This window comes from Orbicella faveolata, unplaced genomic scaffold, assembly GCF_042242905.1.
Source record: "Orbicella faveolata isolate gen_17 unplaced genomic scaffold, um_ofav_v1 contig_14, whole genome shotgun sequence".
Lineage (NCBI taxonomy): Eukaryota > Metazoa > Cnidaria > Anthozoa > Scleractinia > Merulinidae > Orbicella > Orbicella faveolata.
Genome location: NW_028301541.1, coordinates 14,332,544 through 14,356,085, shown reverse-complemented (window position 1 = coordinate 14,356,085; position 23,542 = coordinate 14,332,544). Strand labels below are relative to the sequence as shown.

General features: G+C 36.9%; 2 protein-coding genes across 2 annotated transcripts; both read left to right on the top strand.

The window, feature by feature from the left end:
• The first annotated feature begins 3,513 nt into the window (after nt 1–3,513).
• On the top strand, nt 3,514–11,457 carry LOC149114131 (carbonic anhydrase 2-like). The gene is made up of 8 exons (XM_089287602.1): nt 3,514–3,732; nt 6,299–6,375; nt 6,607–6,645; nt 7,407–7,720; nt 8,261–8,353; nt 9,192–9,255; nt 9,729–9,889; nt 10,066–11,457. Exons 2-8 carry the CDS (start codon nt 6,312–6,314, stop codon nt 10,429–10,431), a joined length of 1,101 nt encoding a protein of 366 aa, XP_089143728.1. The 5' UTR covers nt 3,514–3,732; nt 6,299–6,311; the 3' UTR covers nt 10,432–11,457.
• A 3,964-nt stretch (nt 11,458–15,421) lies between these two features.
• Nucleotides 15,422–23,395, top strand: LOC110047363 (carbonic anhydrase 2-like). The gene is made up of 8 exons (XM_089287603.1): nt 15,422–15,661; nt 17,353–17,430; nt 17,649–17,687; nt 20,344–20,657; nt 21,174–21,266; nt 21,649–21,712; nt 21,872–22,032; nt 22,167–23,395. The coding sequence occupies exons 2-8, from the start codon at nt 17,367–17,369 to the stop codon at nt 22,521–22,523; spliced, it is 1,092 nt and encodes a 363-aa protein (XP_089143729.1). The 5' UTR covers nt 15,422–15,661; nt 17,353–17,366; the 3' UTR covers nt 22,524–23,395.
• The last annotated feature ends 147 nt before the right edge of the window (nt 23,396–23,542 follow it).

Below are 23,542 nucleotides of genomic sequence, written 5' to 3'. Positions count from 1 at the left end.
GTACGGAGAAATGTGATTTGCTCGTAATACCTTGGCCATTAAAACACCAATGCAACTTACCACATTATGTTAAGGGCGCTGCATGTGATATTTTTATGTATCCATGGGTATTAACCACGGGAAATTTACCTCCGCAAATATTGGTCATACTCACTAAATGCAGTTTCCCGTGGTAAAAGGGTCATTTACCACGGTAAAGAGTTCCATGTAACCGAACCCTAAGGGAACGAATTTCCTAGAAACTAAAGTCCAAACACGTTTCTCCTGTAACCGTTTTTTCGTCTGCAGCTTGGGATCTTATAACCAGGGGTACTTACCATTTACATGGGAAAACCGGAAATTCCAGTTGGAAAATCAAATGGTTTGCGCCATTCCGTTTGGGAAGCTTCTGAAAATATGGGCTATGATTTGAGGTGATGCTATTTTTCTGCTCTTTTAAGTCTCTCGAACTGATGTGGATATACTTTATAGCGATTCCTTCTCTGGCAACATGGTATTCAACTGTTTAATGTTTTTGCCTGAAATTTCCAACCGGATGGTTTCTGTAAATGGTAAGCACCCCAGGACTCTACGGTATCTTTAATCGACGGTCATCACTACAACACGACAAAATGTATAAATATTTACTGTAAAGCTACCATTTCTCTGATTTATCCATAGCACATCAACTTTTATTTGACAGAAATCCCACACAAGTTCGCATTGCGGACCTATTTTTCTAACATGGACAGTGAGAGTAATCACCAACGTTCTCAAAAATTAAAAGCCATGCGATGTTTGAGAACTTCAATACTATTTCTGTGCAGGTGTACTGTTTACACAGGACTTAACGATATAGAGCAATTTCATGAAACACAAAAGTCGTTATAAATTTTCTGTTTTAACCTAACTCGAAATAACTAACTGAGCATTTTCCGATTGATTACGAGTAAAAATGTGAAGAAAAGAAGCACTTCAGACACGCATGATATCGATAAAAACACTGCAGAAGAAGATGAAATTCACAAGTTGACATATGTAACATGTAACATATGTAAAAGTTCTGCCTGGTTTTCTCATGAACACGCTCTTAATAACGCCCTGAATGCAAACCCACACGTCTTTGAAGTTTGTGACGTCTTTCTCCTTCTAAATGCATTTCTTGGCTTTATCTTGAATGATAATCAATTTTAAGTGCAGTTCTTTGACATTTCTTTCATTCAGCCATCTATCACTAGATCACTGTTTGTCACTGGGAATGTGCGAGTTCCACTTATAAGCTTTAAAACTCGCTTGGAGCTCACATCATCCGTAGAGGGTATTTACCCCCTGCTTAAAATGTGTATCATAGACGTCTATTTCATGCCTCAGTTAAGAGGGTGCAAAGTGTATTTTAATAACTTGCCCTAACAGAATAAAACTTGACAGATGTGTATTTTGCATTGTTTAGCATTACAGCGGTTTTACGTAATCGTGCCCGTAATAAGGTTTGCCAATACTATGACTTCTGATATTCACATATGTGTGGTACGTTCACGTATATATCCATTCACGTGCATAGCATCCACGCGCATTTGCACGTGAGGTCAACGTTTTTCGAACCTTTATCATACGATCTTTCCAGTCTCGTGAGATCTACACATCAAGTGTAATATCTCTCGAGTGTTGACGAGATATTCACACATACATGCGTATCCATTCACGTGCCTATCCATTCACGTGCATATCCATTCACGTGCATATCCATTCACGTGCATATCCATTCACGTGCATATCCATTCACGTGCATATCCATTCACGTGCATATCCATTCACGTGCATATCCATTCACGTGAGGGCAACAATTTTTTTAATCTTCATCATACGATTACTCCAGTCTTGTGAGATCTTAGCATCGAATGTGTTGACGAGATCATAGATAAATGTTAATGTCACGGTCAGAAACAAAGATAGTAATCTGTAAATCTTAGATTGATTGTGATTCCCTTCACAAAACACAGCCATGCAAGTGTATGGAGAAGCAAAATGGTATTAACCTTGACAATCGGTCACCTAACAAAATGTCACGTGTTAACCACGTGAATATCTCGTCCAGTGAGTAATCCGGTATCGTAGGTGTATCACTTAAACTACACATTGCATACCTACGTTTGAATTTTGCATGCTTGTTTTTAGTACTATTAAAAAAAAATCTCTTTAAAAAAACTCTGCCATGTACAATTTATATCACTTTATCCCAAGGAGAGTTCCGCTTTTCCTAATCATAAATAAATAATGTCCATTTTGTATATCAAAACTCCTTATGTAACACAGTACTCAGGGGGGGGGGGATATATTTAATAGGGTTTTAAGTGCTCAGCTTTAGACTGAACGGACTTAATTAGTCTAAATATACCCATGACAGTCAAGATTATATTTACAAACTGCATTATACCAAAGCATACGGGATGCAACATAAATATAAAAGTACCCATGCCTTCTTTGCTTCGTAACTTGAACATCTGCAAGAACATTTTGGCTGTTGAATCTTCTTTTCTAAATTTGGCGAAAGAAATCTCGTTATAAAGTTGATTTGAAACCAGGCCATCAATGAAAATGATTGTGTGGTTTCAAAAAGTAAATTCTACTGAAATTTTTTGCTCAGAAAAGACACCAATTCTGTAATCAAGCGTGTTTACAACGTATATTGCTTTAGCTTACACAATATATTTGAAAATTCTTTATCTAATCAAAAATGTATATGGCGTCTGTAGGTGGGGGGGGGGGGGGGGGTGGAGGAGGGACCTGTCTTCAACCTAATTGTACGTTCCAACTCCTAAAGCCTCGCCAAGCTTGACTGTTCTTATAATCTTTGTCTCAGTAAATCTCATTTTCCTAAACCTTCTCTCAGTCTAAATAGACCAAATTTTAGAACTGCATCTCGCGACTTAATAGCCAGTTATAACCATATACAATTTATCACTAGATCATATTTTGTTACTGAGAATGGATGAGTTTGATTTGTAGCCTCTCTAGTGTTCACACCCTCAGTGTAGAGGTGAGTATTTACCCCTCCTGAAAAAGTATATTATAGACGGCCATTTTGTGTCTACAGTTAAGAGAGAGTAAAGTGTAGTTTGAATGATTTGTCACAGCAGACTTAAGTTGACGTTTGTGTATTTTGCATTGTTTTTCAATATCGCAAGGTTTGCCAATATTTTGATTTCTGATATTTGCTTTCGGCTTCTTGAACTTTTTTTCATTCAACAAGTCACCCTTTTTGTGGATTATTCCTTCAAAATTGTAATGGTGGCGAATGTGTTTGTCAATATAAAGAATCTTTGGGCATATTAAACTGATTGGACGAATTACAAGTAATAAAAAAGGGAAAGGAGATCCTGTCAAAACGAACCAAGAATATTTGAAAAATATTCCAAAATGACATTCCAAGTGAACTATAAATATAAAGATATTCATTTCTTGCAATATAGGAATATTTTAAATATATTAATTTTAATAAGCTTTTTTTAGAAGGTATAAAAGGACATCAAATCTGACTTCTTTTCAGTGTTAATCTCGATCGCTTCGACCGCTGACTAAGACGTGGAATTTATCATTCGTTCAGGGATCGACGCGATCGCAGCACTCATAACAGGCTTATTTTTTTCCTCTACGATCCATTTTTTTTTAAATTTATCTGGTCATTTCCGAACCTGACTCAAGCATCAAGAACTTTTGTCATTCAGAAGGACTAACCATACCTCAATTTTCAAGGTAAAGTATAAATTTAGTTCCATTTTCAATAAAAGGGTATCTGATTGACTGTATAATGATGGTGCAAGCAAGCCACAGACGGGAGGTGGTATTTTATTATTTGCGTACAGGTTTTAAGTGATTGATCTCAAAAATATAGGGAGTAGTTATTGCGGATAGAATAAATTCAATAGGCCTGTAACCATTTAAGGGTGGATCGTGAAAACGCAATTTGTAACCAAAACTAGTTAAAACTAAAATTCACAAAATCTTAAATCCCCAAACGTCTAGGATAACGCCCACAAAATTGATGATAATTTAACAGCCTTAGTGGCTTTCGTGTTTTCTTCAGTATTAACTCAAAACGCTCAGGTTTTAGAAAGAGCTTTTACATACATACATACATACATACATTTTACATACATACATACATTTTATTTGTTATGAAATTAAAATTACAATTGTAACATGCCCGCGGATAGCTGAGCTAATCTAGGCGGGTCATGTTTGGACGAGCTCATGGGTCGGTATGCTAAATATATTCGTTCTAATATATAGCTGCTTCTTTTTCACCCCAGTCAGCACAAGATTGCCTCTTTTGGACTTTGAACTCATCGCAAGAGTCCGTATGGCTCTTTAATACATTCTGCTCAGAACTTATTGGAAGACCTTGCTTGAAAAAATGCTCTCCTCCGTTAGAGTTTGTTGATAGATACTACATTGGGTATGAAAAGAAACGGCTAGCAATCCTTCTCAGCGTATCATTATATATATTTATACAAAATGTACGGCTTGCCAAGTTAGAATGGAGCTATTTCTTTCTTTCTCGTTCGTCTTAAGCTTCGAAACATTTCGCGTTACTAAACAGTGTTTCTTGTTTAAATTTTGATGAACACAGTCGTGTTTTTATCAATCATATATTCTTTCGTGTGCCAGATATTGGCCACCGTAAGAGATTCGTTTTTATTTCACTCTTCTCGTGTTGACGTCTTGTTTACAGCATTGGTTTATTTTTAAGAGTAGATGGCGAACCATGAAACCGCAACTTTCATTGACCGAACTGAAAGAACTAATTCCCAGCAAAAAGAGAACGTTTCGTGCGGCCCCTAAAGCTATTTTTGCCCAAAAAAGCTTGACATTCGAGTCAGTTTAGAGCTCTTCTTGCTAATCATAAAGGGAATTGAGGAACAAAATACAACCAATTGAACAGTTTAACCAAAAAGGGAGTATTTGATAAAAAAATGTCGAGTATCAGACAATTACTTATCTCTCATTCGGAGCCGCAATCAACCGTTTAGGCTCTCTAATCAACATACATAATGGGAAAATAATTCTAAGAAATAGAGAGCGAATTATGGTTTGCTATGAGTCACAACATAATCCGATGTACCATGCACATCCGGGAGTCGTGTTGGGTACAAATTAAGTATCTCGTACAAGTTAACTACAAGACAACGCCGCATTTATTGCTTACAAGGAAACTTGAACGAGTTGTAACTTTGGCTCCCGGTATTTTTCTTTCTTTCTACAAAGATTTTATTATATTTGTCAACCATGTAATACTTTCCTACAAGACGAGGCACATTGGTTTCCGGTTGCAAGATTAGTTGTATGTTAAAAACAGCTTATATTGAAAGGCGCCTTAAGTTACATAAAAGCAACAGATTAAGGCCCTCAATTACTTTGTATCTGGCTAGAAACATGCAGCTCTGTAGTGTTTTTGAGGTTGGGGGCTTAGGCCAGAAAAAAAACAAGACAAATTCTAAATTCGCCTGGTTGCCTCACCCTTTTCACTGAATTTAGGTGAAAAACGCGCACATGCTCCCTCACGTGCGAGGATGGTCACCAAACTGTATCGTAAGACAAATATCATTAATGAAAATTAACTTGGAACGTGCACCTTCTGCCCTCGTGTTGTTTCTTCGATATTTGTTTATCAGCAAGAAATTTTTCCCTTTAGTGTTGGATTTTGTTAAAATATTAGGTTGGTTCTTTTTTTTGAAAGAGATCATATCTATATATTTTCTGTCTATTACCGTAGTAGAGACTGAAACCTTTCCATGAATAGTCAATGAAACAAAACGAAGCCAGATTTGTGTATATTTTCATCTAACACCTGGTATGAACAGTTTGCGAATGTATAACGAATGATTGTTTTCCTAACATCTCGCTTTTTTACTACTTTTGCTTTTTTTATTCACTTGTGATGTAGCTATTGATCGTGCTATGTACCGAATATTACTTTGAAATCGTGAAAATAATACTTGATAGAACTTGGACAACACCTTCACGAAAATATTCTTGTGTGCTGTCAGTCGTTTCAATTGCTAAGATTATTTCACCGGTTTAAAATTAAGATCTTTTGAAGCATATTCTATACTATATTCAGCGTCTAGTCAGCTTTAGAAATAAACGCCTTATAAATAACCATTAAAAAGAGCCTGAAAAAAAGGAAACATATATTTATATTTTCGTAAGTACTCTGCAAAAACTGGTGCAATATTAATCATCTTTGACGTAATTTAAATCTTATGCTTGTATAAAAAAATAAAATAATGGCATCTCTTTTCTTTATTAATTTTTACAGGAATAAAGTTATTATGGATCGATTTCTTTTAATTGCATTTCTTTGTGTCAACTGGTCACATCTTGCCTTCAACCAGGGTAGGTATAATTTGATGTTATTTACAATATTGGTCTTAAAGTCGGATGGAAGTGATTCAGCAATAGCTGAAATAAGTGAGCCCAGAACAAACTCATAGATCAGAGTTTGACTCAGTAAGGTGCAAGCCGAGTTAGCTTAGTAGGGTGTATCAATTAAACTTACGATAGTCAGGTTGAAAGTATGAATAATAATCCTAATTATTATATATTATTATCTTTTTTTTTTTTTAGCTGCCTTACCATGGACCTATATTCCAAATGCCTTACTAGGTAAGAATTTACATGACATATAAAGGTGTGTGTATTGTTAAGTTCCTGTCAATCTTTTGTATTACCTCATTTGGTGACCGCAACACACTAGAAACTACCGAACTCTCTAAATAATGATTCCTGAATCCTTCAGTGTAAAAGACGTCTTTGCCACCAATCTTATATCAAGTCTATATCAAAAATAGATTCCAGTACATTAACGACAATGAGGTCTCCCTCATCAAGCTTAAGTGAAAGAAATTAATAGTATTGGACTGAATAAAACTCTTCAACGTTGGGGATTTCACAAAAAGCCCCCAAAAAACATAGTTCTGGGACTGAAAAGGTGATTATATTACATGTCCCGTGGTAAAGGTAGTTAACTAAACTAAAACAACAAGCTATAATAATTAATATGATTAATGAGTAAATGTCAGGCAAATGTATTATTTCGTTTTCTCTTTATCCAGCCCTTCTCCAAAAATCTTAAATTTCGTTACTGGAACCCTGCAGCTCTGCGCTAAACGTTAACACTGCTATGTTAAGTAAAAATCTTTCACAGCGGACCGATTTATTCCCATTTCAAAGGGTTTTGTGATTAGTTACCGGAGCCCCGTTTCTGCTCTAGTATTGCCCATCTCCTTTCTTATTCTGCCCATTAATTTTTGAACATCGATGTTGAGTAGCACACGGAGCTTAACGTTTGCTCGAAAAATACATGCTTCTTACGACTGTTTGTGTTCTGATTTTGATCAAATACTTCATTTTTCATTTTATTTTAGGTCCTGCTAACTGGGCAGGTATATGCAGCACAGGAAAAAGGCAATCACCGATTGACATTAAAAGCTCCGAGACAACTCTTGACAAAGGCTTAGGTGTGTTCACACTGAAAAACTACGACAGGAAACTCAACAAAACCTTTACTGGCTCAAACAATGGCCACTCCTTGGGAATGTCATTCCCTGCAGGAGTGTACAATGTTAGTGGAGGAGGTCTGAACGATGTTTACACCACTGTTCAGTTTCACTTTCACTATGGACCAAACAACACGGTGGGATCGGAACACATTGTGGACGGAGAACATTATGCCGCCGAGGTGAGTGAGTGAGTGAGAAAGCAAAGAAGTTCTGCTTTAAAGGAACGATGTAATGAAAAAAAAAATCCAACGAAATTGTTTATTTTAGTGAATATTCGCTCAGTAAATAGAATAGAAACCCAATGGTCTTGCTTTAAGTTAAAGGAATGCTTTTAGATCGTAATTTCTACACTTTCTTTCGCTAAGCATTTTAGTTCTCTCCAGTGCAGCTGTAGGCAGCCTTTCTTCTATTTGCGCCTTCTTAAGAGATCTCAAGAAGTGCTGGCTCCTTTTAGTTTGAGTGCAAGGAAAACGGAACTGTTGCCAGACAGAATGACTTTTATCTCGTCAATAGCTTAATGACGATGACGATGGTAGTGAGATATTTTTCTTCCCAATCTTTGGCCGGGATTTTGGTAAATTGCTGTCATAATTGAACCATCTGAAAAAGAGCAAATCAAAAAAAAAAAAAAAAACAAATGCTCAACTCGATGTGTAGTGTTCAATATTCTCACCAAATGCTTAACGTCGTTCTTTCTTTTTCTTTTCTTACTTTGACAGTTACACTTTGTTAGCTACAATACTAGATATGCCGACCTTATGGACGCACTCAACCACGAAGATGGTCTCGCTGTTCTTGGCCTCTTCATACAGGTAACTCGGATTACAAGATTAATTGATGCTGAGTAATTCGAAAACCACTAAAACTAAGCAAACGCTTTTTTACAATAACTGTTTTCTCGCGCGCTAATTTGCTCATTTTTATCATCAATAAGAGTGAAGACGGATAAAATTTTAATTTACGCAAGCTGTCAAGTTCAACCTTCAGCTGTCAACTGTCAACTTTTTAACCAATGAGGTTTTATGGACTTTTCTAAGTAGCCAATCAAAAAGCGAGAAAAGCTATTTACAATACCCTCATCATTTTGAATAAAATTCACTTATCCTTGTTTACAGCAAGTTTACGGCGTCTTTTCCCCTCATTTATTCCCGGCACTTGACCATTTTGGTTTCTTGTTATTGTAAAAAAAACAAATTGACGTCAGTTTTTTATACTTTTGTCCTCCTATTGATAATAAATTTCGTCATAACATTGTCAAAGTTTACTGCAGAACCACTTCCACAGTCACTTTGACAATGTTATGACGCAATTCATCATCAATAAGAGGACAGACACATAAAAAACTGACGTCAATTTGTTAAATCGACTGCACATGTTACGATCTACTGTTTGCAAAATTCAAAGTATGTGGCGCACAATAACCAGCAACTGATAAAAACTTACTCACAAGACCGTGAACGTAAATTAAACTGCAATGGAGCTAACTTATTTTCAAACAGTTTAGTCGTGACCCCGGGCGAGGGAATTTAGACCACCACTTCCTCTTTTTCTGACATTGCATAAATCATGTTATCTTTCTTTTGTTATCTTAGCATGCGATCCTTCTTAGGAAAAGTTCATTTATACTCTTTTTACTCTTACTTTTTTCAGGTCGGAGGCAAAAATAACACAGCATTTTCATTTTTGGAAAGTGCCCGAAACTTGACTTCGAGTTGTAAGTGATGTTTTCTGTGTATTATAATTTTATTTTATTTTATTTTTGTTTTTTCTGTTCAGAACATGACAAATTATACCTTGATAGAAAAATATTAACTTATCATTACTAACTAATTATTAAACGAATGTGAGGTCTTTACGGGAAATTCTCAGACCGAGACCTTGCCGTACTGACCAAGGGATAGCGAGGTCAATGCGGCAAGGTCGAGGTTTGAGATTTTCCCGTCACGACCAAACGTTCGAGGTTTAAAAGTAGTTTATTATGTGGCTTTTTGCTTTGTTTTTGTAAGCCCGTAATCAGCCGGTGGGCATTACGAGAGAATAATGTCCTACAATTAGCCAATCAGAGCGCGCGTTATATCGGCTACAAGAACAACCTATATGTAACAGATATTATTATTATTATATATCACGCTATTTAGTTCATGCAGTTATATTAATACATCGGTTGGTTTTTATCGTTCTTTACAGACACTTCTATCAATGATATTCCAGCCTTCAGATTTGACAGAATATTGCCTGCCAATAAGACCAAGTACTTCCGGTACAGTGGTTCACTAACCACCCCTTCTTGCAAAGAGAGTGTCACGTGGACGGTTTTTAGGGACGCTGTAAACATATCGCAGTATCAGGTATACTATAGACTTCTTAATATGTGTCATACGCTTCTTCTGACCGTTTTTTTTTTCCTTTTTTTTTTTTTGAATTTATTTGCCACAACCTTGTTTGTTACATCAATAAGCTAGTTTAGTGGTTAAAATAATGATTGTCTCGTCAGCTTTTCTAACTTTGGGTTTCGTTTTCCCAGATGAACCTTCTGCGTCAACTCAGAAAGACTTACACCACGACAAGTGTCGGCAATTTCCGTCCCGTACAGCCACTTTACGACCGAACCATCAGAGCTAGTTTCCAAGTTGCAGAAATGACAAACACCACTTCCACTAAGATCAACACCACTGTCACTAGCAATGGGGCGGAAACTACCACTCCCACCATAGCTGACCAAAACGGTGCCTCTTCAGTCTCTTCTGCTGGTGTGGCTACTACAACTGCGGAGGAATCACCCCCATCTCCAACTGTCGAATTTGACCTTGGATCGTCAGCAGTTGGCATGACCACCGGCCTGTTTTTGTCGATGTTGTTTGCTTCCATGTCAACTCTAATTGTGCATTAGTACCAAGTCATGTTGACCCAATTGTAGTTTCCTATCTAATTGTCTTGTATCAGAGTCATTTATGAAATGACATTTCAAGACCAGTCCAAAGTAAGAGCGATAACTGCGTCAGTAACTTCTTGCAAATTGGAAGGAATCTGTAACCTGTAGTCAGGCTATGTTTTCGTTTCATCTTGAACTTCACCTTGTCATTAGGTGCACTTGATCAGAGGCCTCAGCTGTCCACTCGGAGTGGGTCCGAGTGGTTTTGTCGGTATACTCTGCCCCTGGATAGCAGTTTAGACGTATCCTTGTCCTCCTAGCATCCTTCGCGTACGCACAAACACGTAACCTTCATTTCCACCGTTTTCCCCGTCACTCAAGGTCTTCCTAGTTCCCCCCTTTTTTGACGTAGATGGGTGGTTACTCCACTCCCATCTCTAAACTTAGCTGTAGCATTGGAGGCTCACTCTTTGACCAGCCCTGCAGGATATTAAATTTGTAGCTGTTAGGACAAATGAGTCTTTCCCAAAAAAAATCACCACAGCAACAAAATGACTATCCCTAGGTAACGAATTTTCCGTTTTAGTTTCGACAAGAGATAGTTCTACTGGAATCGCCAACAAAACATTTTAGCAAATGACCCTAAAAAAAATAACGCTGCTAAACTTCGCAGAGTTACAGGTTACAGGTTCTCACATCCAAACAATGGCAAAAAACGCATGTGTTGCAGCTACTCGGCCAATCAGAAGCAATGAAAACTAACAGGCTTTGATGCGTGCGTTTTCCCGCGCATGATGGAGGCTGCAATGAAGGTTTTATTGCGAGCTCTGGTGGCGTTTTAGTTCATTTATGCGTTTAGTGGAGTTTGTGGAAGAATAAAAAGCCGAATACCACAAAAAAATGTAAAAGAAAAAAAGAGAGAAAAAACACAAACATAACACCCAATCGATTTACCTTTAAGTTAATTAGTATCGGCATAAGCACCCCATTTCATGTATTATATATATCAAAGAAAAGAAATAAAGAAGCTTAAGAGACAATCAATCGTAGTTATCTGTAAGTCAATCGTTGTAGTGCTTCACTTTAAAGGAGCTCTAGGTCAAGCTTATGTCGAAAATTTCAGCACTTACCAAACAATCACAAAATCAACTAAAATTTCAGAATAGTTCCTTCAAACTGTAAAAGAGCACAAAAAAAAAAAAAAGCCAAACACGAACACGGATGGGCCAAATTGAAGAGATTTAAAAGGACTGCATTCAGGTAAACTTTTTCAACTTTGCCTCAACTTGTAGCGAGGTGTGACTAAGAATGTTAGGAAATAATCTATATTTGTTACTGGCGGTGATTTTGTCTGTAGATAGGCCTTTCTATAGCTTTATCTAAGAAAATCGGTAACCAATCAAAACTGGTTGTCACGTGATTGTCCGCAGAACCGTAATTACACAGGTACACTGGTTGCACAAATTTACCGGCTTTCAAGGTCTTGTTTTCGTTCATAACACAGAAAATTACCTCTTTTAGTCTTTTAAAAATGGAAAGATCAGAAGAAACACCAAACAATGTTTAAGAGACACCAAAGAGAAAAATCATGGCGATAAGAATCATTCAAAACTTTGCAGGTGAAGAATAAGTGCATAATTTTTCCTCTCGATGACCGCAAATTAAAGACAGATTGCTGAATTAAATGCGGCTTCTAAGACTTGAGAAAACAACTTGGTAATGTAGAGTATTGCTTCGAAGTTAGATAAGAATTTTTATAGGACTTGTGAAGCTACGGCCGATAAAATAACTGCCGTCGGAAAAAACTAATATTCAAATCAGGCTTTAGCGTGAATAATTAAGAGCGAGTCCATGAGAAAACCAGGCAGGAGGCTATAAAGTTCAAATCACCGATTTCGCTCAAACTTGCCACAAATAATGGATTTGGTGAGTGAAAGATTATAACAAAAACGTAGGTCAAAATATTTTGTTCCCTTCAAGTTAGGGGGACCCCTTGAGAAGATTGCTATTTGACACTAATTTATGATATTGAATTAGCTCTTTTTCGTGTAGTATTTCTACATTAAGAAAGGCCGCGTGAAACTACTGAAATCCACTTGATCAGGTTCTACAATATCAGTTTTAAATCACAGATATTCATTGGAACTAGGCAATTTGATTCCTCTCCCTTGCTGCATCAAAAGTAAATTACATCTTTCGTATGTTATGAATAACATTTTATTGATGGCAAATATCTTAATTAGTAAAACCAAATACACATTATTCTAACTTGAATAGTGCGAGTAATCACTAAAGCTCGCAAAATTAAAAGCCATAAAATGTTTGAGAACTTCAATATTATTTCTGTGCAGGCGTATTGTTTACAAAGGACTTTACGATATATGGCAATTCCATGAACATCTGCAAAGTTGTCTTGAATTTTCTGTTTTAAACTAACTCGAAAAAGTATTTTCAGAGCTTTATTTTGTATTTCTCACGATATCGACACAAACAGAGCAGAAGAAGATTAAATTCATAAGTTGACATATGTGAAAGTCCTGCCTGGTTTTCTCGTGGACACTCTCTTAATAACGCTCTGAATGCAAACCGCACGTCTTTCTTTTTTCTTCTTCTTCTTTTCTTGGCTTCATCTTGAATGATAATCAATCTTAAACATTTCTTTCATTCAGCCATCTTTGGCCATACTATCACTAGATCGGCGTTTGTCGCTGAGAATGTTCGAGTTCCACTTATAAGCTCGCATTTCACAAACAAAAAATACTGGCTGAAGTGATCACACATATCGAGGGGTTCACATCCTCCGTAGAACGTATTTATCCCCGGCCTGCTTAAAATGTGTCTTATAGACGTCCATTTTATGCCTTAGTTAAGAGGGTGCAAAGTGTATTTTAATAACTTGCCCTAACAACTAAAAATTAACAGTTGCGTATTTTGCATTGTTTAGCATTACCGCGGTTTTACGTAATCGTGCCCGTGAGGATCAGGCTTGACAATACTATGATTTCCGATATTCACACATGTGTGGTACATTCACGTATATATCCATTTACGTGCATACAATCCACGTCCATATGCACGAGAGGTCAACATTTTTCGAACCTTCATGATACGATCATTCCAGTCTCGTGAGATCTAGGCATCACATGTAATATCTCTTGTGTGCTGACGAGCTATCCACACATACATTCATTCACGTGCGTATCCATTCACGTGCATATGCATGTGAGGGCAACAATTTTCGAACTCCAGTCTCGTGAGATCTAGGCTTCGCATGGCTTGACGAGATCATAGATAATGCCATAGTCAGAAACACAGGTATTAATCAGTAAATCTATTCCTCGTCAACAACCTGCAATGGCTATCTTGAGCTCCTTCAATCTACGACTAAAAACTCGAGGTTTTTATCGGTAATGATATGAAGGTTCAATCTTACTACTGATTCGTGTTAACAGCAATTCTTTTTCTTTTCCTTGATCCATGACAAGAACCTCTTTTCATGACAAAATGATTCACTTCAAAAAGACAGCCATGCAAATGTATGAAGAAGAATAATGATAGTAGCCTTGGCAATCAGTCGCCTAACAAACCACCACGTGTCAACCACGTGAACATCTCTTCCAGTGAGTAATCCAGTACCGTACGTGCATCACTTAAAGTGCACCTTGCATGCTTAAGTTTGAATTTTGCATGCTTGTTTTCAGTACTATTTTAAAAACCGTTACCATTTTCTTTCAGAATTTTACATGTTCAATTTACATGACTTATCACAAGGAGAGTCCCTCTTTTCCTAATCATAAATAAACAATGTCCATTTTGCATATCAAAACTCCTGCACTAACGTCTTACGTAACACAGTACTCAGGGGGTATATATTTAATAGGGTTTTAAGTGCTCTACTTTAGAGTGAACGGACTTAATTGGTCTAAATATACCCATGACAGTCAAGATTTATATTTACAAACTGTATTATACCAATGCATATGAGATGCAATATAAATAAAAATCTCCATGAATTCTTTGCTTGGTAACTTGAGGATCTGTGAGAATAGTTTGGCTGTTGAATCTTCTTTTCCAGATATGGCAAAAGAAATTTCGTTATAAATTTGATTTCAAACCAGGCCATCAATGAAAATGATTGTGTGGTTTCAGAAAGAAACATTTCTAATGAATTTTTTTTTTTTTTTTTTGCTCCGAAAAGACACCCGTTTTGTAATCAAGTATGTTTACAACGTATAATGCTTTAGCTTACACAATATTTTTTAAAATTATTTATCTAATTACGAATGTATATGGCGTATGGAGGCGGGTGGGGGAGGGGGGGGGGGGAGAGAGAGACCTGTCTTCAACCGAATTGTAACGTTCCAACTCCTAAAGCCTCGCCAAGCTTGACTGTTCCTATAATCTTTGTCTATGTAAATCTCATTTTCCTAAACCTTCTTTCAATCTAAATAGACCAAATTTAAGATTATTTTTGTGTTACTGAGTGTGGATTAGTTCGATTTACGACCTTATTACCTCGAATCAACCCCTCCTGAAAAAGTATATTACAGACGGCCATTTTGCGTCTACAGTTAAGAGGGAGTAAAGTGTATTTTGAATGATTTGTCACAGCAGTTGACAGATGTGTATTTCGCACTGTTTTTGCAATATCGCAAGGTTTCCTAATATTTTGATTTCTGATATTTGCTTTCGGCTTCTATTACTTTTTTTTCATTCAACAAGTCACCCTTTTTGTGGATTATTCCTTCAAAATTGCAATGGTGGCATATGTGTTTGTCAATATAAAGAATCTTTGGGTATATTAAACTAATTCCTCGAATTGCAAGTAATGGAAAATAAAAAAGAGATGTTGTCAAAACAAACCAAGAATATTTGACAAATATTCCCAAATGACATTCGATGTGAACTATAAATATTAAGATATTTCTTTCCTAGAATATTGGAATATATTTAAATATTTTAATGTCAATTAGCTCTTTTAGAAGGTATAAAGGGACATGAAATCTGATTTTTTTTCAGTGTTAATCTCGATCGCTTCGACCGCTGAATAAGCCGTGGAATTTATCATCCGCTCTAGTGATCGACGCGATCTCAGCACTCATAACAGGCTTGTTTTTTCTTCTACGATCTCTTTTTAAAAAAATTTGTCTTGAAATATTTGGCTGGTTTTCTACAGTCATTTCCTAACTTGATTCAAGTAGCAGGAACATTTGCCTTTCAGAAGGACTCACCTTATCCCATTTTCAAGGTAAAGTATAAATTTAGTTTCGTTTTCAATAATAGGGTATCTGATTAACTGTATGATGATTGTGCAAGCAAGCCACAGACGAGAAGTGGTATTTTATTATTTGCGTACAGGTTTGAAGTGATTGGTTTCAAAAATATAGGGAGTTCAGTGATTGCGGGTAGAGTAAATTCAATAAGTATGTAAGCATTTGAGGATGGATCGCGAAAACGCAATTGGTAACCAAAACTAGCCTTTTCCAGATTTAATTTCTACCTATGAAGCTCTTGCAGAAAGCATAATTCGTATGAATGATCTGCTTACTTAAAGGTAAATTGCTAAAAATTCTAAATACCCAAAGGTCTAGGATAACGCCCCAAAATTACTGATAATTGAACAGCCTTAGTGGCTTTCGCGTTTTCTTCAGTTTGAACTCAGAACGCTCAACTGAAAAACACCATTTGCTATCGGCAGGTTTTAGAAAGACCTCATGGGCTCGTATGCTAAATATATTCGTTTTAATAAATTATACAGCTGCTTCTTTTTCACCCAACTCAACACAAGATTGCGTCTTTTGGACTTTGAACTCACCGTAAGAGTGGCTCTTTAATAGATTTTCTGCTTAAAACTTATTGGGAGACCTTGCTTGAAAAAATACTCTCCTCAGTTTAAGTTAGATGATAGATATTACATTGCGTATGAAAAGAAACGGGTAGCAATCCTTCTCATCTTATAATTATATAAATATATATTAATACAACCTCCACGGCTCTTCAAGTTAAAATAGAGCTATTTCCTTCTTTCTCGTTCGTCTTGTTACTGAGCAATGTTTCTTGTTTAAATTGTGATGAACACAGTCGTATTTTTATAACTCAGATATTTTTTTCGTTGGTAAACTACCTTCGTTGCTTGCCTCACTCTTTCCAATGAATTAATGTAAAAACGTGCACATGCTCCCTCACGTGCGAGGATGGTCACCGAACTATATCTTAAGACAATATAATTAATGACCCATGTTGTTTCTACTATACGATATTTGTTTATCAGCTTGAAATCTTTTCCTTCAGTGTTGGCTTTTTTTATATATTTTAGGTTGGATCTTTTTAGAAAGTGATCATACCTATAGTTGCTACCTGTTACTGTAGAGATTCAAACTTTTCCAAAACGAAAATGATAAAAGAAGAAGAAGCCACAGTTAGAGCTCGAATACCAAATTTGTGTATATTTCCACCTGGCACCTGGTATGAGCCGTTTGTGGTTTTTAATCATAACGAATGGTTTTTCTCCTAATATCTCGCTTTTTACTACTTTTGCTTTTTTGGTTTACTTGAGATGTAGCTAACGATTGTGCTATGTACCGAATATTACTTTAAAATCGTGAAACTAGTACTTGATAGAACTTGGGCAATACGTTCATGAAAATATTCTTGTGTGCTGTCAGTACGTTTCAGTTGCTGGTACGATTATTCCACCGATTCGAAATTAAGATCTTTTGAAGAATAGTCTATACTATATTCAGCTTCTGGTCAGTTCTAGAGACAAACGATTTATAAATAACCATTAATTAAAGATAGAGCGTGGAAAAATGGAAACATATATTCATATTTGTACAAGTACTCTGCAAAAACTGGTGCAGTATTAATCATCTTTGACGTAATTTAAATCTTATGTTTGTATAAAAAATAATTAAATCTCTTTTCTTTTTATTTTTATAGCAATAAAGGTTACTATGGATCGATTTCTTTTAATCACATTTCTTTGTGTCAACTGGTCACATCTTGCATTCAGTCAGGGTAGGTATAATTTGATGTTATTTATAATATATTGGTCTTTAAGTCGGAAGGAAGTTATTTAGCAATAGGTGAAATAAGTGAGCAGAAAATTTCAACAAAATAATAGATCTGAGTTTGACTTGGTAAGGTGCGAGTCGAGTTAAAGGGGGGGGGGGGCGTGTATCAAAGGCTGAAGGTATGAATAATAATCCTCATAATTATGTATTATTATTTTTTAGCTGCTTTACCATGGACCTATATTCCAAATGCCTTACTAGGTAAGAATTACTTTGGTATATAGTGGTGTCTGTATTGTTAAGTTTCTTTCAACCTTTTGTATTACGTCATTTGGTGATCGCACCAGAAACTACCGAATTTTCTCAGTACCGATTCCTTAATCCTTCAGTGTAAAAGGGATCTTTGCCACCAATCTTATATTAAGTCTATAACAAAAATAGATTCCAGTATATTAACGACAACGAGGTTTCCCTCATCAAGCCTCATTGAAAATAATAGTAGTGGACTGAATGAAACTCTTCAACGTTGGGGATTTCCCAAAAAAAAGCCCCCAAAACATAGTTTGGGGACTGAAAAGAAGATTAATTACATTACATGTAACGTGGTGAAGGTAGTTAACTAAGTTAAAATATCAAGCTATAATAATTAATATAATTAATGAATAAATGTCAGGCAAATGTAATATTTCGTTTTCTCTTTATCTGGCCCTTCTCCAAAAATCTTAAATTTCGTTACTGGAACCATGCAGCTCTGCGTTAAACGTTAACAATGCTATGTTGAGTAAAAATGTTTCACAGCCGACCGATTTATTAACCGCGCGGCCATGGGCCGAGCGCGGTTCATGGTTTACCAGTGGTTTTTTTTTTTTCGCAGATTTGTCTGCGACCAGACCCAAGCTTCCACTCGGCCAAATTTTGAGTCACGCAACCTGTGATGTTTACTCGCCAAAAGGTGTTGAAACATTAATAAATCTCATCTCCGATACTGACTTTCGCGGGAAAAAATTAAAAACCCAGCGCTCGTCAAAAATTATATTTTTTCAGCAGAAATTTAGCTCGGAACATATACATATTTATATTCCTTTGAATCGTCGATGAAATGACCTATTCCGGATATTTTTTCTTTCGGGGTCAACAAAAACCTCCGATTACAAAATCACGCCGAACCCACACGTTGCAAAAAAATCTCGTCAAAACCCTGACTTCGAAGCGATATAACACTTCAGCGTTAATAGCTACCACACATTGGCAGGCGGTAAATCTATTCGTTAACAATCCAGCTTTATCGTGTTAAAATTTCAGCGAAATCGAACAAAACCAGAATTAATTAGATTTTTTTTGTGACCTCACTCCCCAGACTTGACCTAACAAAGGAAGCCACGGTCGCCCATAGCAACCGAAAAACACGAACATAACAAAGCCGAACGTTTCGGCCAAAAATCTCCAGAATTATCGCCTGAGAGCTTAAACTTGAATGGGAACATCTTTTTCGAACTTTTTTCAACTGATTTAGACGAAAGACTGGCCTCGGCGGGCTACAAGAAACACCAAGAGAAAAACAGAACAAGACAGCAGAACAAGCCGATAACATTTCATCGCACGGCTTTCGGCACGAAAACGAAAATACAGCTTACTTCTGGATAAATTCAGCCTTAGAAGCCAGCAACCGGCCCCAAATTACTTTCTGTATCCTTACAAATGTCCTGATTTCCATGTCCGAAAGATTTTGCCCCAATTTTGAGCAAATAAACATTTCGTCGACGGTGACCGCCATTACGGTGGCTTGCATACTACATTAGCTAACTTGACGAAATTCTCCCGAGGGGGGGATATGACGAAAAGAGCTGAAAGATGGCCTATAATTGGCTAATGATGAGATCATCCCACTGTCCAAATTTGTGAGAATCGAAAGTAACGCCAATTTTCTGTCACGTTTTCAATCTGTGGTCACTGGAGTGACCAAAATCGATACATCGGTCGAGATAGAGTTTTATTATTAAATTATATGACTTGTGTGACTACTTTGTTAGCCCTTTACTCGTGGAAAACACCAATTAAATTTAATCATGACTTTTAAGAAAGAAAGCTGTTGTTAATAGTGTTATTATCGTGTCATTCATATCGCTCATGGCCATACATATCCCGAAGAAAGTTCTACAAAGATTAAGACCATTACGTCATCGGAGATTTGTCAATGGCTACCACTGATGGTGCAATAATACAGTTTGTGTTGATCAAGTGATGTGATGTCTACAGTAAGAAAAGAATCATCAATGACTGCTTTGGAATGTGCACTGCGTTCTGACGGTAGTGCTAAGCAAACAGTTAAATTTTAAAAGCGCGGTTATAAGATCTAACAGATCTTCTTGTTCCTCTTTCAACACGTTTTGTAATTAGTTACCAGGGCCCCGTTTCTGCTCTATTATTGGCCATCTCCATTCTTATTCTGCCCATTAATTTTTGAACATATATGTCGAGTAAAATAAAAAGGTCGCCAAGAGATCTTTTTATATTTCTGGTGCGATGGAATTTAATGGTCTTCCTCCCCATAATAAATCAAAGGAATCCTTCATTGAATTCTCAAGGGACACTTAAGACTTTTTCCTTAATTAGATGATACGTTTTATGATATGTGTAGATGCATTCTTCTTTTATAGATTTTTGGCCGTGTGACAATTTTCTAAGTGACTTTTTACCTTTTGGAACTTTTGTATTTTTACTTATGTACTCTATAAATAACAGAAATTCCTTTGATACCAGTGTTTATTACACTGACGGGGCTTATCCTGTATATAAATATTAGTAGTAGTAGTAGTAGTAGCATTCGAAACTTCAAGTTTGGTCGAAAAAATTATGTTTCTTCCAGCTGCTTTTGTTCTGATTTTGATCAAATACTTCATTTTTCATTTTATTTTAGGTCCTGCTAACTGGGCAGGTATATGCAGCACAGGAAAAAGGCAATCACCAATTGACATTAAAAGCTCCGAGACAACTCTTGACAAAGGCTTAGGTGTGTTCACACTGGAAAACTACGACAGGAAACTCAACAAAACCTTTACTGGCTCAAACAATGGCCACTCCTTGGGAATGTCATTCCCTGCAGGAGTGTACAATGTTAGTGGAGGAGGTCTGAACGATGTTTACACCACTGTTCAGTTTCACTTTCACTATGGACCAAACAACACGGTGGGATCGGAACACATTGTGGATGGAGAACATTATGCCGCCGAGGTGAGTGAGTGAGTGAGAAAGCAAGGAAGTTCTGCTTTAAAGGAACGATGTAATGAAAAAAAAATCCAACGAAATTGTTTATTTTAGTGGATATTCGCTCAGTAAATAGAATAGAAACCCAATGGTCTTGCTTTAAGTTAAAGGAATGCTTTTAGATCGTAATTTCTACACTTTCTTTCGCCAAGCATTTTAGTTCTCTCCAGTGCAGCTGTAGGCAGCCTTTCTTCTATTTGCGCCTTCTTAAGAGATCTCAAGAAGTGCTGGCTCCTTTTAGTTTATGAGTGCAAGCAAAACGGAACTGTAGCCAGACAGAATGACTTTTATCTCGTCATCAGCGCAATTATGATAATGATGATGACGATCAGAATAAGATATCTTTCTTCTCATTCTTTAGCCCGGAACCATCTGAAGAAAAATAGAACAACAAAATTCTTAACTCACAGAGTAGTATTTAATGTTCTCACCAAACGCTTAACTGCTGTTCTATTGTTTGTTTGTTTTTTACTTATTTGACAGTTGCATTTTGTTAGCTACAATACTAAATATGCCGACCTTATGGACGCACTCAACCATGAAGATGGCCTCGCTGTTCTTGGTCTCTTTATACAGGTAGCTCGGATTAAAAGTTTCATTGATACTGAGTAATTCAAAAACCACTAAAACTAAGCAAACACTTTATCGACCCCGACGTCGGTAGCTGAGGCTTTTGAATGCACATGTTACGATCTACTTCTCGCAAAACTAAAAGTATGTGGCGTACAATAACCAGCCCTCCAACTGATAAAGTCTAACCCAAAAGACCGTAAAGGATAAAGTAAAATGCAATGGAGTTAACTTGCAATTTTATCATGACCCCTGCTAGGAAATTTACACTAACGCGTGGCCTGTTTCTGACATTGAATAAATCATCTTATCTTTCTTTTCTTATCTCAGCATGCGATCCTTCTCAGGAAAATTCAATTTATACTTTTTTTTACTTTTACTTTTCTAGGTCGGAGGAAAAAATAACACGGCATTTTCATTTTTGGAAAGTGCTCGAAACCTGACTTCGAGTTGTAAGTGCATGATGTTTTCTCCCTATTATCAGTAAGAGTTTTTTCATAACATGATCGAAAACCATTTAATATTTTATCATTACACATTATTATTACATATCTACTATTTAGTTCATGTAGTTATTTTAATACATCGCCTGGTTTTATCGTTTTTTACAGACACTTCTATCAGTGACATTCCAGCTTTCAGATTTGACAGAATATTGCCTGCCAATAAGACCAAGTACTTCCGGTACAGTGGTTCTCTCACCACTCCCTCTTGCAAAGAGAGTGTCACGTGGACGGTGTTTAGGGACGCGGTCAACATATCGCAGTATCAGGTACACTACCGTGTGTTTTGAATTCAGTTGCCACAGACCTGTTTGTTACACCAATAAGCTATTTTTTTTGGTGAGAATAGTGACTGCCTCGTCATCAAGGTGCTTTTCCCTAACATTGGGTTTCTTTTTCCCAGATGAACCTTCTGCGTCAACTCAGGAAGACTTACACCACGACAAGCGTCGGGAATTTCCGTCCCGTCCAGCCACTTTACAACCGAATCATCAGAGCTAGTTTCCAAGTTGCCGAGATTATAAACTCCACTTCGACTGAGATCAACAGTACAGTTAGTACCAATTGGACTGGCACTACCACTGCTACCATAACTGACCAAAAAGCTACTTCTTCGATCTCCTCTACTGTTGTTGCCACTACAAATCCAGAGGAATCACCCCCTGCTCCAACTGTCGAATTTGACCTTGAATCATCTGCTGTTCGAATGACCGGTGGCCTGTTTTTGTCGATGTTGTTTGCTGCTCTTTTTGTGAACTAGTACGACATCATAATGACACCATTGTAGTTTTCCATCTAATTGTCTTGTATCAGAGTCACTTATGAAATGACATTCCAAGACCAGTCGAAAGTAAGAGCGATTACCGCGTCGGTAACTTCTTGCGAACTGACAGGAATCTGTAACCTGTGGTCAGGCTTTACTTTCGTTTCACCTCAAACTTAATTTAACTTTGTTAATTGGTGCATTTGATTAGAGGCCTCAGCTGTCCACTCGGAGTGAGTCCGAGTGGTTTTGTCGGTATACTCTGCCCCTTAATAGCAGTTTAGATGGCTCCTAGTTCTCGTAGCTAGCATTCTTCATCGCGATTTGTCCAAAAAGTTCAATCATCCCAACAAGGTGACTATCCTTAGGCGGAGATTTTTCCGTTTTAGTTTCGGAAATATTCGGGCCAGAATGGCTTACGAAACATTTTAGCAAGGGACCCGCGTAAAAGACTCTAAGAACGTTGCTAAAACTCGCAGAGTTACAGGTTACAGGTTCTTACGTCCAACCAGTGGCAAAAAAACGCATGTTTGGCTGCTACTCGGCCAATCAGAAGCAAAGTAAAACTAACAGGCTTTGGTGCATGCGTTTTCCCGCGCATGATGGAGGCTGCAATTAAGGTTTTATTGCGAGTTCTGGTGGCCTTTTAGTTCATTAATGCGTTTAGTGGAGTTGGTGGAAGAAAAAGCCGAATACCACACAAAAAAAAAAAAAAAAAAAAAAAATGCAAAAGAAAAACAACATGAGAAAAAATGCAAACATAACACCTAAACAATTCACCTTTAAATTAGTATCTGCACAAGCACCGACATTTTAATTATGTATTATATATATTTCAAAGAAAGAAATAAAGAAGCTTAAGAGGCATACCGACTCTTTCTTCCTCAGTCGTAGTTATCTGTAAGTCAATCGTTACAGTGCTTCACTAGGGGCTACTTTAGGTCAAGCTAATTTAAACAATTTCAGCACTAACCAAATGATCACAGAATTAACTGAAATATCAAAATAACTGCTTC

Excerpts from the sequence above, each read along its gene's own strand:
- LOC149114131 (XM_089287602.1), top strand. The coding sequence starts at position 6,312 with ATGGATCGATTTCTTTTAATTGCATTTCTTTGTGTCAACTGGTCACAT. Across the intron at positions 7,721-8,260 it reads GAGAACATTATGCCGCCGAG|TTACACTTTGTTAGCTACAA; the intron begins GTGAGTGAGTGA and ends TTACTTTGACAG. Across the intron at positions 9,890-10,065 it reads TAAACATATCGCAGTATCAG|ATGAACCTTCTGCGTCAACT; the intron begins GTATACTATAGA and ends TCGTTTTCCCAG.
- LOC110047363 (XM_089287603.1), top strand. The coding sequence starts at position 17,367 with ATGGATCGATTTCTTTTAATCACATTTCTTTGTGTCAACTGGTCACAT. Across the intron at positions 21,713-21,871 it reads TCGAAACCTGACTTCGAGTT|ACACTTCTATCAGTGACATT; the intron begins GTAAGTGCATGA and ends CGTTTTTTACAG. Across the intron at positions 22,033-22,166 it reads TCAACATATCGCAGTATCAG|ATGAACCTTCTGCGTCAACT; the intron begins GTACACTACCGT and ends TCTTTTTCCCAG.